Source organism: Phasianus colchicus, chromosome 1, assembly GCF_987193195.1.
Source record: "Phasianus colchicus chromosome 1, bPhaCol1.hap1.1, whole genome shotgun sequence".
NCBI classification, from domain to species: domain Eukaryota; kingdom Metazoa; phylum Chordata; class Aves; order Galliformes; family Phasianidae; genus Phasianus; species Phasianus colchicus.
Window position 1 is genome coordinate 60847455 of NC_143436.1, and position 12080 is coordinate 60859534.

The 12080-nt window shown below is 49.9% G+C and overlaps 1 protein-coding gene across 4 annotated transcripts in view; it reads left to right on the forward strand.

Moving 5' to 3' along the window:
* The window catches only part of IQSEC3 (IQ motif and Sec7 domain ArfGEF 3), a 103160-nt gene extending 95421 nt beyond the window's left edge, over positions 1-7739 (forward strand). Inside the window, exon 14 of one of the 4 annotated variants that reach the window (XM_090144943.1) lies at positions 1465-7739. In XM_090144943.1, the coding sequence (XP_090001069.1) occupies positions 1465-1902 (438 nt within the window). In that variant the 3' untranslated portion in view covers positions 1903-7739. The remainder of the gene's footprint in view (positions 1-1464) is intronic. The other 3 variants (XM_090144956.1, XM_090144953.1, XM_090144944.1) reach the window with 3 other exon arrangements.
* Positions 7740-12080: the final 4341 nt, after the last annotated feature.

Sequence of the window (12080 nt, forward strand, 5' to 3'; positions counted from 1 at the left end):
AACACCCATTTCCCTGCAGACACCCCCTATCTGGACAAGGTGCCTCTCCCAGCCAACTTCCAATTTCTTTTGGGCATTGTGATTTCTTGTGGAGAATGACTTCCATGTATTTTAATGTCACTAGCACTTCATGGCCCAACAACCAGTTTTTCCAAAGGTATGTTTCACTGCCTGAATAATTTCTGACCCAGTCCTGTTGCATACTGGGCCTGACCAACCACCATGCTTGGGTAGGGACAAACAGCTCATCCTTGTTCCAGCATGATGGGAAGCTTGGTCACTCCACAGCTCCTCCTCCATGGTTGCTGGCTCTGCTGTCTACTATACAGACCATCAGGGCACCCCCACTGCCCAATCTGCCCATCTGTACCCCTGCCTTGCTAGAAGTGCTGTGCCAGCCTCCAAGCAGTAGTGTCCTACCCAGGATTTGTCATCTGACTGACATTCAACAGCAACCTTGCAGTGCTCTGGTGACTCCATCAGCCCACGTCCTTGCCAGGAGGAACTATGACTTCGGTCACCATCCAGGAAGCACCATTTTACTGCTGTGCTTCCCCCTCAGGGATCTCTAGTCCAGACCAGCTCCCTTTTTAAGCTGGTCTCAGTGAGCTCTCTTATTTGAGTGACTCTATTGTCAGCATCTCTCTGTGGGGACCCTGATGACCTCCTCCTTCCCCCCCTCCTTCCCATTGCCCACGTAATACTCTGCCAGCAGAGGAGCATTTCCATTTCTTTGAGATTATCTAATCTGCTGCCATTTCATCATGAATTTCTTTTATCATTGTATGAGCTAGACGGGCATTTTTTTTTCTTTCTTTTTTCTTTTTTGAAAATCATTTCCTTTCACTGACAAACCATCAAATGGATCAGAGGGAGCTGCCTTTTGCTAGAGTATGTCAGATTTCTGCTTTTTTCCTTTGTAAACAGATTAGCCAGTCATGTGGTGTACCTTCATACTCGGAAAGGCAGGGAGCTGGGAAAGGCTCGAGTCTCTCTCTCTCTATCTCAGATTCAGCTACCGTCATTTTTGCAGAAATGTACAACCTCGATTATCTGAAACCTTGCTACCCGGTTGTCCCTTTTGCCCCCTCGTTTTGCTGCTGGGGACAAAGGCATGACCGCTGAGGTCTATTCATTACCACAAGAATTTATGGATGTCTCCACTCATTTAGTTGATTTGCGTTCCCTATGCTGTTTGGATAATCAAAGTTGCACTGCATTTGGGAACACCAGCCCTGCCGCCTTTGATGCAGTGGAAAGGACAGAGGCACTAAGGCCTAGATAGGATGATGGGGCTGCTGGGAGAGAGGGATGCAGCCAGGGCTTGTGCCTGTTCTGTTTTTTCAAGAGGGGAGGGTTCGATGCATGTGAGGCTGACTGGTGGCGGGGGTTCAGGGCAGCCAGTAGCAGCAGATGGGAAAAGTCTTGTAACATTTAATGCTTCTTTGACTGTTTCTAAAATAGGTGTCAATTCACAACAGGCTTCAAACGTACCAGCACAACTCCACCCTGGGGCCCGAGAGTGGAATGCAGCCCAGCATGCGTCTTAACATGCCACGGGAGCGGCTGGAGACAGCACTGGTGCCCTCGCACCCCGCCTCGGCGGGGACACTTGTACAGTGCCAGCAGATTGTCAAAGTCATTGTCTTGGACAAGCCGTGCCTCGCTCGAATGGAGCCGGCCCTCAACCAGACTCTGACACGCTACGTCACCTCTGATTCCTGCACCTCCACCCCCTGGCGCGGTGTGGGCAGTGGGCTCCCCGGAACCCCCATGAAGCTGGTCCATCAGCCTCCCCTGCCACCTCCACCTCCTCCCTACAACCACCCCCACCAGTATTGCCCCCCCAGCTCCCTGCTTCAGAGGCGCAGGTACTCCAGTGGCTCGCGGAGCCTCGTGTAGCCACACCACCAGCACCAGAACAGCACAGACTCCCCCGCTTCCCAGCCCCACCGTCTCCCTGGGACCCTTTCTGCCTACAGAGATCTAGTTTGTGATTTATTTTTTAGTAAAAGAAAAAAGAAAAGGAAAAAAAAAAAAAAAAAAAAAAGCTAACTCTTACCCTGTCTCCCCTCAAGATGATGCTAATCATGAAGAGCCATCTATAGAACCTGCCAACCTACGCGCTTACATATCCTTACACCCTGCCAGCCCTGCTGGCCTCCTGTGCTCATGCCATTCCCACGTAGCACTTTGCTGCCCTGTTCCTGAGAGGCTTGATGACCTGCTGCTTTCTAGGCACTGTGTCTTCCGTTTGCTACTCCTTGATCTTCTTCCCTGCCTTGCATTTACCTGGCCATAGGTTTATACCCACCCTGAAACTTCGCCAGCCTCAGAGAGAAACTGACTCACCCGTGCCAAGGAGAGATGCTGGGGCACTCCCAAGGGTGGAGTTCCCCCTGCCACCACTGCTGCTGCCTGCTAAGCTGGAGCTGAGAGCCTGTTCCACTTGCCATGCTTTCTTCTCATCGCTCTTCAAATATTATCTCCTTGCAGCAGCTGGTTCCAGGCGAGGGAGCGCAAGAATGGAAGAGAGCTTGGGAAGAGGAGAGACTGTCCTAAGCTGCAGTACAACGCAAAGATGGCCTCACTCTGAACACCAAAACTTTTTGTTTCTGTTATGTTGGAGCATTGTACCAGAGACCTCTGCTGAGACCTAGCAGACCACATCATGTGTAAATACACCTGTATGGTAGAGTATGTATGGCGCATGCTTACAAAAGGAAACACTAAGCAGTTCTGAGAGAGCAGAAGGGAGAGATTAAGCCCAGGGATCTCCCCTGGGATGGATGAGCAGTTTTCCAAAGAGATGGCACCAAGAGGTGGCCTCCCACCTCAAAACACACATACACACACAGTTGTCTTTTCTAGCATGAAACAGACCCACCTCTGCTTTTCTCATTCTAGCTGGTTTTGTGTTTCTTTCCCATCTGCTTTTATACATTCTGAAAGCAAATCTAAGTGTTATGTTCACCTCCTAGGGGTGGATGTTTCTTTCACTTGGGCTCTTCCTCCAGTGTTAGGGGGGAAAAGGTTTTACAGAGCCCACTCACATGAGCTGCCATCTGTATCTCTTGCCTGGCTATGCCATTGCCTCTCTCAACCCTTCCCATATGAAAGCTGCACACCAAGGCCCCTTCTCCAATCTTCCTCTCTATCCCAGCTTCAAAGTGAGGGGAGGGGAAGATCTTGAGATAGAGATGATGGCTCAGCTTCTCTTTTTTATTGAGGACATTGATGTGAAAGAAGACAGCATTAAAAATGAGCTATGGCTGTATTTTTAGAAGAAAAAAAATCTTTTTGAGCAGTAGGGAGGGGAAGGTATTAATTAGCTTAAAGGCTTTGGTTTCACTCACTCATTCTATCTTCCTTCGAGGCTTAAGAAGATCAACTTTAGGATTTTAAAATAGGACAGTACGCCTTTTAGGGCCCTTATTTTTATTTTAAGAGGGAAAGAAAGAAATGGTCTTCTTTCCTGAATGAGGTTGAGGAGTGAGCACTGGCTGTTGGTTGGGTGAGGAGAGGTGAGGAGTGTTGACAGTAGTGTGGATGTGCAAAACGTCAGGGAAAAGGGATGGTGAAGACATGCAGGAAATATATTTTTTTCCTTGTATGGTAAAATCCACACAGCAGCAATACTCCAGGATTCTCACTTCTGGGGCTTGTTACCAGTGAAAGAATGCATTAGGGCCTGCCCCCCACCAGTGCTCTTTGGATGTCCCTTGGCTCTGTTGAAACACACAGATGAAAGAATTCATTTATGTGAGCTGGGCATATGCCCAGCTGAGGTTAAGAAAACAGGGAGGGGCTGTGGTGAAGGCTGCCCAGTCCTCCAGGGCAGGGGCCTGCTCAGCTCCAGGTCTGCTAGTTTCTGAGTCTGACCCCTACACCCAGATCTGCCAACAGACCTGTCTTGGTTGTTTACTTAGCTCTCTGGAGCTGGTCACCAGACTGATGCTTTTACATGCAGTAGCAGATGTATTGATCGAGAACAAACAGGCATAGCCTCAGGGAGGCCCATGGAAGCAGAAGACTGAAAGATCTGTTAGAAAGCCCTGAGTTGAAGCTCAGTCTCCCTTCAGACCAGAGAAGCTTTCTCCTACCCAGCCTCCAGGGACAACAAGGATGCTTCACCTTTCTGAGCCAGTTCCTTGTAAGGTCCTTGCCCTCCTTATGGGCTCATGGCTCCAGGCAGGGCTCAATCAGACTGCATCCAGCTGTGAGACATGGCTGCCCTGGTCTGCTGCTGGATGCATCCCAGGTGGCACTACGCCATGAGACAGCAGCTGTGATCTCACCCAACCCACCCGTAGCTTCATGGGAAAGCTTATAGAATCACGAGATCATAGAATCACAGATGTTGGAAAAGACCACTAAGGTCATTACGTGTGGCATTTGTCCCTGGCTGGCCAACACAATGCGAGGCTGCCATATTCTGCTTCCTGCTGAGGTACAAGGCGGCATCCAAGAGACAGCAGCACTGCCCTGTCCTCCCAGCAGTCACTTCCTTGCCTGAGAGGAATGGCGGTACTCAGTTCATTTTTTTTCCCAGAGTGCAATGAACCACTGCAGGTCTGGTATGTGTGCGTGCATGTGTGTGTTAAATAAATTAGGCTTTACTTGACATTTAACATGAAGTGACAACAACAAAAACCTTAAGGTACTTGATGAAATAATTTTTTGGGATAAAATATTTATAACATCTATGAAGTTCCTACAAGAGAGATTTGCTGCTTTAATAATTGATTGGGAAAGCAACAAGAATGTAAAAAAAGAAGGAAGGAAGCTTCCATGAGACTCCCTCCTTAATGTTGGGTGAAGGGCGGATGTGAATTAACTGAAGTGCCAAAATACCTGCGGCACAACCGTCTCTCAGGGCAAGACGGATGCGCTTTCCTGACCCTGCAAAGGCTACTGCTGGCCTCCAGCTTTGGGCAAAGAAACAGAGATAAGCTTTGCTGTCTTCTCACTTCTTCTGTTGGGATTGGCCACAGAGATACCAAACCATTTCAGGGTCAGGTGGAATAGGTTGCACTAAGTTCTACTGTGTAGCTGAGCCCTTCGGACTTCATTTCAAAATACAGATTGTTTTTCCTTTGAAGGTTGGTCTAGAAGGACGACAAGCACTTTAAAGCATGTCAGCACCTCATCTGATCTATTGTGTTGTCTGCTTCCACAGCCCTCCCACATGCAAGTGCAAGACACAGATGCAGTGTAGCTGTAGTGCTGTGAGTAGACACCCTTGCACACAAACTGACTGCTGACAGGGCACAGGCAAGAACAAGCATGTCAGTGACAGCCTCATGAAGGGCAAAACGTGCACTGCAGCTCACCAAAGAAAAATCACCAGCTGTTGGCTGCAGTGATCCCGATGGTGAAGCTGGCACAACCCTTCAGGTGGTGGGATCAGGCAAGAAGCCGCTGCAGAGAATGCTAAAGAATGGTGGCTTTTTGCTGCTGAGTTCTTATCCTTCTCTATTAAAAAAAAAAAAAAAGGAGGGGAGGAGAAAGGAGAAAGCCAATATAGGGCATTCTGCAGCAAGAGTCTGGTGCTCAGTGGACAGGCAGGAAGGTGGCTCTGCTGGAAGGTGGAACAGAGCAAGGTGTTAGGGAGGTCTCACAGCTGTGTTATGCAAGCCATCACTGTCATGATTCTCTCTTGCTCATGCTGGTGCAGGTCCAGTGAAATTGATTTGTTTATAGCACAAAGGGGTGGGAAAAATCTGGCAGATCAGTCTTAGCACAAACAAGCTGGGTTTAATGCAGTGTTTGTCTGCTGATGTTGTGCTTTTAATGCTATAGACTGGGCCACTGTGGTAGCAGCAGTTAGTGTTTTCTGCAAGACCTGCAAAGCACTGCTTTTGTTTTCACACATCACTGTAGATGAAAGTTGTGAGCATGGTCCACAAGCAGCTTTTCACCAATACTCAGTCTTCTTCACAAAAAGTACTGCCAGATTTGGAAGCGTTCGAGAGCCTCTTAGCTGGAAGAGTTTGGTTGTATGTTTTTCAAAAGGCTTAACCTGCAACTACCTGCATGTGTTGGTGAGGTTTCTGAAACAAATCTGAGTCCTGTATCCAGCAAGCTGCTGCTTGGGAGAGTCTCTGCTTTGAAATGAGAGCTGCTGAGCAGGTCTTGCCTCCCCCCACCGCCGCCTCACTGTGCCCACATGGGCTCCAGGACTGTGTTTGTGAGCTCGAGCTGTCCGCGTTCTGCCTGCTCCCCACAGCCATGCCCAGGACAGCAGCTTCAGAGTCACCCAGCTCTTCAGCACTAGTCACCACCCCATCTGAATGTGTCTTTTAAAAAAAAAAACAACAAAGTTAACAACAGACGTATTACCTGTGTGTAGGCTGTTGAAAGCACCTGTCTGTCTGTACCTGTTTTCTGCTGTAAATATCACCGAGAAAAGCTTCCTTTGGGGAAAGTGGTGTGGTCACACCTAGCTAAGAGTCCAAACGGCTATTTTGTAAAAAAACCAACAGAAATAGATCAGAGGTATTTTATCTGTTCGATTATAATAGAGTTTTAGAAATTATATTGAGATATGTCACTTGTGCGCCAATGTCTTCTTTGCCTCGGCCCCCTCCCGTGTCCCCGGGCTTCGTCGGTGTGCACAAGCGGATGGCTGACACACCAGGGCTGTGCTCCCAAGGGCTGCTGAGCATCACGGCTTCCTGCTGGCCTTGGGGACAGCCCTGTGTGGCCACTGCCGAGTTAGCTCCACACCTGGGGTCCCTGAAGGACCTGATCCAGAGGAAACCAGGGAGAAATAATCTTGTCCAATGTGCAATTCACCGGTGTGGTGAGGCAGAGACGAAAACGGGACGGCGAAAGGCCGAGCCCTACATGCTGCAGCTCCTTCCCTTGCACCTTGCTGGCATGCAGCAGGGCCGGTCCCAGTCTCTCTGCCCACAGTGCACGCCGGGGAAGGAGCCCACGTGCCGTGCCAAGCGCGTGCTGCTGTGTGTGCATGCTGCAGCAAGGAGAGCAACTTCGCGCGCCGCGTGTGCCAGTGCATGTGTTGTACGCCAGCTGGCTGCAGAGAAACTCATTCACCCAGAGACATCAGCACACACCGCGCGTTAATGCACACACCATCTGCCAACATGTAAGACTATATGGCAGATCATGTGTAGGCACCTCTGCTGAACATGCCGTACAAAATGTCAGACGTGTGTGCAGCCATGCTCTGCCTGAGCAGGACGGCTGTGTGGGCTGCAGTTATCATCACAGCACTCACTACTTTGTGAGTTACATAGGCTCAGGCTCGACTAATATTTGGATGAGGGACATGTAGGGAAAATGACATTTTCCATGCGAATCAGATATGCATGCATATTTACACAAAGCATCACCCCGGGGTTAATGAAACCAACCTCTGTGAAGCTGTGCACAGGGATGAGAGATGATCAGAGACAAACACGTGCACATGAAGAAGCTCTCTTCTGCAGCGGGTGGGGGACAGCAACCCACATTTTTGCAGCTGGGGTTGGACTGCACCTGCTGAGGAAGCAGTCTGTGGGCTACACATTCTTTGCTGGCTTCAAAGAATCCCTCAGATCCACTGACCTTTGGTGAAACACTTGGGAGGGCAGAAATCCCTGAGACACGGATAGGAATTCCCAGGGATTCAGAGGCTTCCATTTCTGTTTTTGTGTGCCACAGACGTATTATCTATCGGTCCATCCCAAACACATCCACTTTCTAAGATGTTTTGAAACAGGAAATTATCTGGAGAAGTTTCTGCCTGATGTTTAGATCACACACCTGGCTGTAAAGATGAAAGCAATAAAAACAGATTGTCTATATGTGTTATACTCCTGCCTTACTTGCTGTGCATATACTAGCTATTGTTAATAAGAAGATGACCAGACCCTTTGCCATGGATAGTGTGTAGGCACATATAGGCAGTGCCAATACAAAGAGTTTACGACCCAAAAAGCATACACCATAACTGTCATACTGCATCTGTACAGCTATATAGACAATATATATTATATTGTCTACACAGTATACAAATAACATAGCCCTAGTGCATTCAGAGCTGATCAGTATATGCCACTCTTTTCCACAGAGAATTCTGAGATGCACTTTTCTCTGATCCTTTCAAGATGGACTTTAAGTTAAACACATGCCTCACCTGCTTCCTATAAGCAGGTCCCACCCTGTCCCATCAAGTGAGGTGTAGGAGAGGTGCCACTGACCTCAGCATTGCGTGCCCTGCTATGTGTCCTGCCCTGGGTCAGAGCCTCGTCTCAAGGCCAACACAGACACTGAGGCCCTGCAGGAGCAGTAGACAGCAGGAGCCTTACCCCAAGCCCAAAACTGCCACATCACAGTCTCTTATCAGGGACAGAGACTGTAGTGCCACTGTTGCGTACAGGACATGATAGGCCCCTTTCTACAATGCCTGGGAGACTCTGGAAAGTTGTGCTGAGGTTTCAGGGAATCTGGGGACAGCTGGTCAAAGTCATATCCACAGTTCCCTGAAGGTTCAGATTTCTTGTCACCACAGCCACCAAGGGAGAGGTGTCCCTCTGTAGAGTCAGTGCCAGATCCTGAGTGCAGCAAGAGCCGTGCTCACACTGCTGCCCTACCTAAGACAGCTGGATACAAGATGCTTCCTCAAGAATGAAGCCAACTTGGCAAGCTGTGTGATTCTGTCAGTTCAGGAGCTCTATCACACTTGGGTGGTCTTGGAGCATCTTTCCTGCAACTAATGAGTGCAGCTGAGGTTAAAAGCTGTAGATTTTGCCTTAATCCATACACCCCATGGGCTGGACTTCTTCTCAAGCATTTGGAGTGGGGCCTTAAGCTGTGTGATGCTGTGCTCCAGCCCTTCTGTCTCCCTCAGCCCTCCTGTTCCTGAGGGAAGATCCTCCCAGACAGTACCAACATCATTTCAACAAAAGGGAGTAGAAGGAGAGTGTAAAAGCTCTTTGTCCACAGGACTCAAGGGACAAAACTAGTGGTAAAAACACTTCAAGTGTCTCTCTAAGATGTGTCTATCCTGATAGTAGATATAAACCTTTCTATTCCCACCCATTTCAGAAAGCTTCGACTCTCCACTATCTCAAATGCTCACAACCTTAGGCTGAGTGCTTGCAGAGCTGACCAGATGGGATTCAGACAGTGCCAGCCACAGGAAGGATGAATGCCCCATCTCCTGCTTGCCATGTAGGGCTTTCTCCCTGCTCTGCGCCCACATCTTGCATCGCCATGCTCATTTCCTGTGTCCACCATCCTGCTGCCACTCATCCCCAACAGAATCTTCTGAGTTGGAAGGGACCCATAAGGACCATCAAGTCCAACTCATGGCTCTACACAGCACAACCTAAAATCCAACCTTCTCTGCCTGAGAACAGTGTCCCAAAGCCTCTTGAACTCCAGCAGCTTGGGGCTGTGCCCACTCCCCTGGGCAGCCTGTTCCATGTACTCAGCCCTCTGGTGTAGAACCACCTGGTTTAGTATCATCAGCAAATTTTCTCGGACATTGCCACAAAGAGCCCACAGCCTCTCTCTGCCTCCCAGCTCTTCAGCCTGGTGACCCCTGATATCTGACGTCAGCCCCTCAGCCTCTGCCATATCTCCTGGCATCCCCAGTGAAAAGGACAGCCTGAGCAGCAGCCCAGGACATGTGGCTGGGGAAGAAATGTGCAAGGGAAAAGCAGGAGCACTTATTAAATGGCTTGTTCAAAGATAAACCCTGGCCATCTGTCAGCCTGCCCTAGAAGAGGCATTGCCGCAGCAATTAGCAGAGGGAAAGGCAGTAGAGATGCCAAGGAAAAGAAGCAAACAGCAGCTTGCTAACATTTCACACGGGTCTGACGCCAATGTGGTGAAGGAAGGAGCCTGGGGAAAAGTGCAGGGAAGGGAGCATACACTGCTTGGAGAGGGCTGGGGCTGCAGGAAGGTGTGGGAGCCTCCAGGGGCTATGGGGTGATGGGGACCAGTGCGATTTAGCAGTCAGTGTCCTGGGAGCAGCTCCAGCCATGGGGCCCTTGGGCACCACAGGATCCTGGGCTTTGCTCTGCAGAGAAGCCCCCACAGCAGGAGTTGTGCTGGGGCCTAGGGCCATAGGACGGGGGGCAAGTGGTGCAGATGTGGCCATGGGGACAGTGCAACTATGCACCTATGGCTGTATCTGGGGCTGTGACGGTGGCTGTGCCACTGAGCTTCTTGGGACATTGGGCTGAGGCTCCATGCAGAGCTGAAAAGCTGCTTTAGAATGCAAATCGGAGATTATAATTCCTAATCCCTTCATTGACAAGAAGTGCAGACGGGACAGAGATGTCAGCTCTCTTTCTCTCCATCCTATGGAACCAAAATGCATCGAGGTGTTTGTGCTGCAGTGGACACAGCTGTGGGTAAGGTGGTGCCATCAGGAGGGCAGGCAGGGGTGGAGGGTGATGTGTTCACTTCCCACCAAGAGTACTCATCCCTCTCCTTCTCTTGTCCCATCCCCACCAAGATGCAGTCTCCAGGTGCATGGCAGGGACTGAAAGCAGTGCTGGAGTTACTCTGAGTGGGAGCCAAGGGTGGTGATGCTTGCACCACTGTGACAATGTGAATGTCGCAGTCTGCCTGCACCTCTGAGCACGAGAACCACTTGAATGTGCCATTAGAGATGCAGAAAGAAGAGGCAAGTTGTTAAAATGCGTATACCTCTCCCTGAAGGGAGAAGGTGAGACAGGAGATCGAGAGGATGCCAAACAGAGAAGAGGAAGGGGAAAAGAGGGCAGGAAGGAGTGGCAGGGACTGACCCAGGGGCTGCTGCACAGGTCATGCAGGCAGAGGGGTGCTGGCAGCTAGCCCCCACGGCAGCCCTCATCTTTCAGCCATCAATCAAAGTCTCCCATCTTCCCTTTCCCAAAGGCCTAAAATGTGTGTCAGGAGCGGAACGGACTTTGCACCATTTTCATGGCAGTGTCCAATGCATTGTATAATAGAGAAGTGGAGAGACTATGAGCAGTGGTCGCCTGGCGAGAACCTGGCGGTGCCACACATAGTGTCTATGTGGCATTGCACACCTTACACACACATTCACACAATTCATGACCAGCTGCTGGAGCACATTGAGGGGCAGCAGCAGGATGAGCTCCCCTGTCCTGGGGAGGACTGACCCTGCATCTCCAGGGTTGTGGTGCTTGAGCAGCATCAAAGTCATTCTGAAGCCTTCTACATCACCCACAGCTCCTGCTGCTGCTGCACATGACATGGGGGTAAAGGCATTCATTTTTTTGCAGACCTCAGGAAAAAGAGGATTTTGAAGGGATTTGAGCACAGCTCCCTAAATAGCTCCTTAGAATTAAGAGGTTTCAGGTGGATTATGCCAAGCGCCAGCAGGTGTTGGATGCTGTGGGGAAGCAGGAGGGTAGAGGACTTGAGGCTATGAGAGTCATTAGCTCTTCAGCTTGTGTCCGAAACCTGTAGCCAAGAAGTCACCAAGTGCGTGTGGCTGCTTCACCGTGTCTGCACATGGGTAGCATTTCTGGGACGTGGGCTGAGTTAATGGATCCAGCCCCATCCCTGCATTGCCATTGAGCAGGAAGACTGACTGCAATGGAGGTGAGAGAGCTGAAGTGATAGAGAAGGGAATCGGCCACTAGGGCAGAGCTGGCAAAGGGCGAGATCCTCCCTGCACAGCCACAGACACCAGGCGTGGCAGATCCAAATATCTGGTGGTGAAAGTGGGATAGTGCAAAATCAGGAAATGCCACAAAGTCTTTCAGAGCGGGCACAGCTCTGCAGAAACTGGTGGAGTGAGGTTTGAGAACCTTCTCTTTGTAATACCAAGAAATAATATTGCTTGGCAGAGCTCATTCTGGTCTAAGGAGGGAAATAAGGCAGCTGGAACAGGTTATAATTGTGATATTTGGATGGGTACAGGACCTTAGGGACTGGGCAGCTGGGGGTAGAGGGCTAAGTGAGCTCACAGCTGAGCCACAGACAGGCAGGTAAAAGTGGCAAGGGTGAAAGGAGGAGATGTGAAAGGAGCAGAGAAATTAGGCTGGAAATACACATAGAAATAGAAGGAAGAGAAGGGAGGGAAGGCTGCAATTTGTGGTAGTACCAGC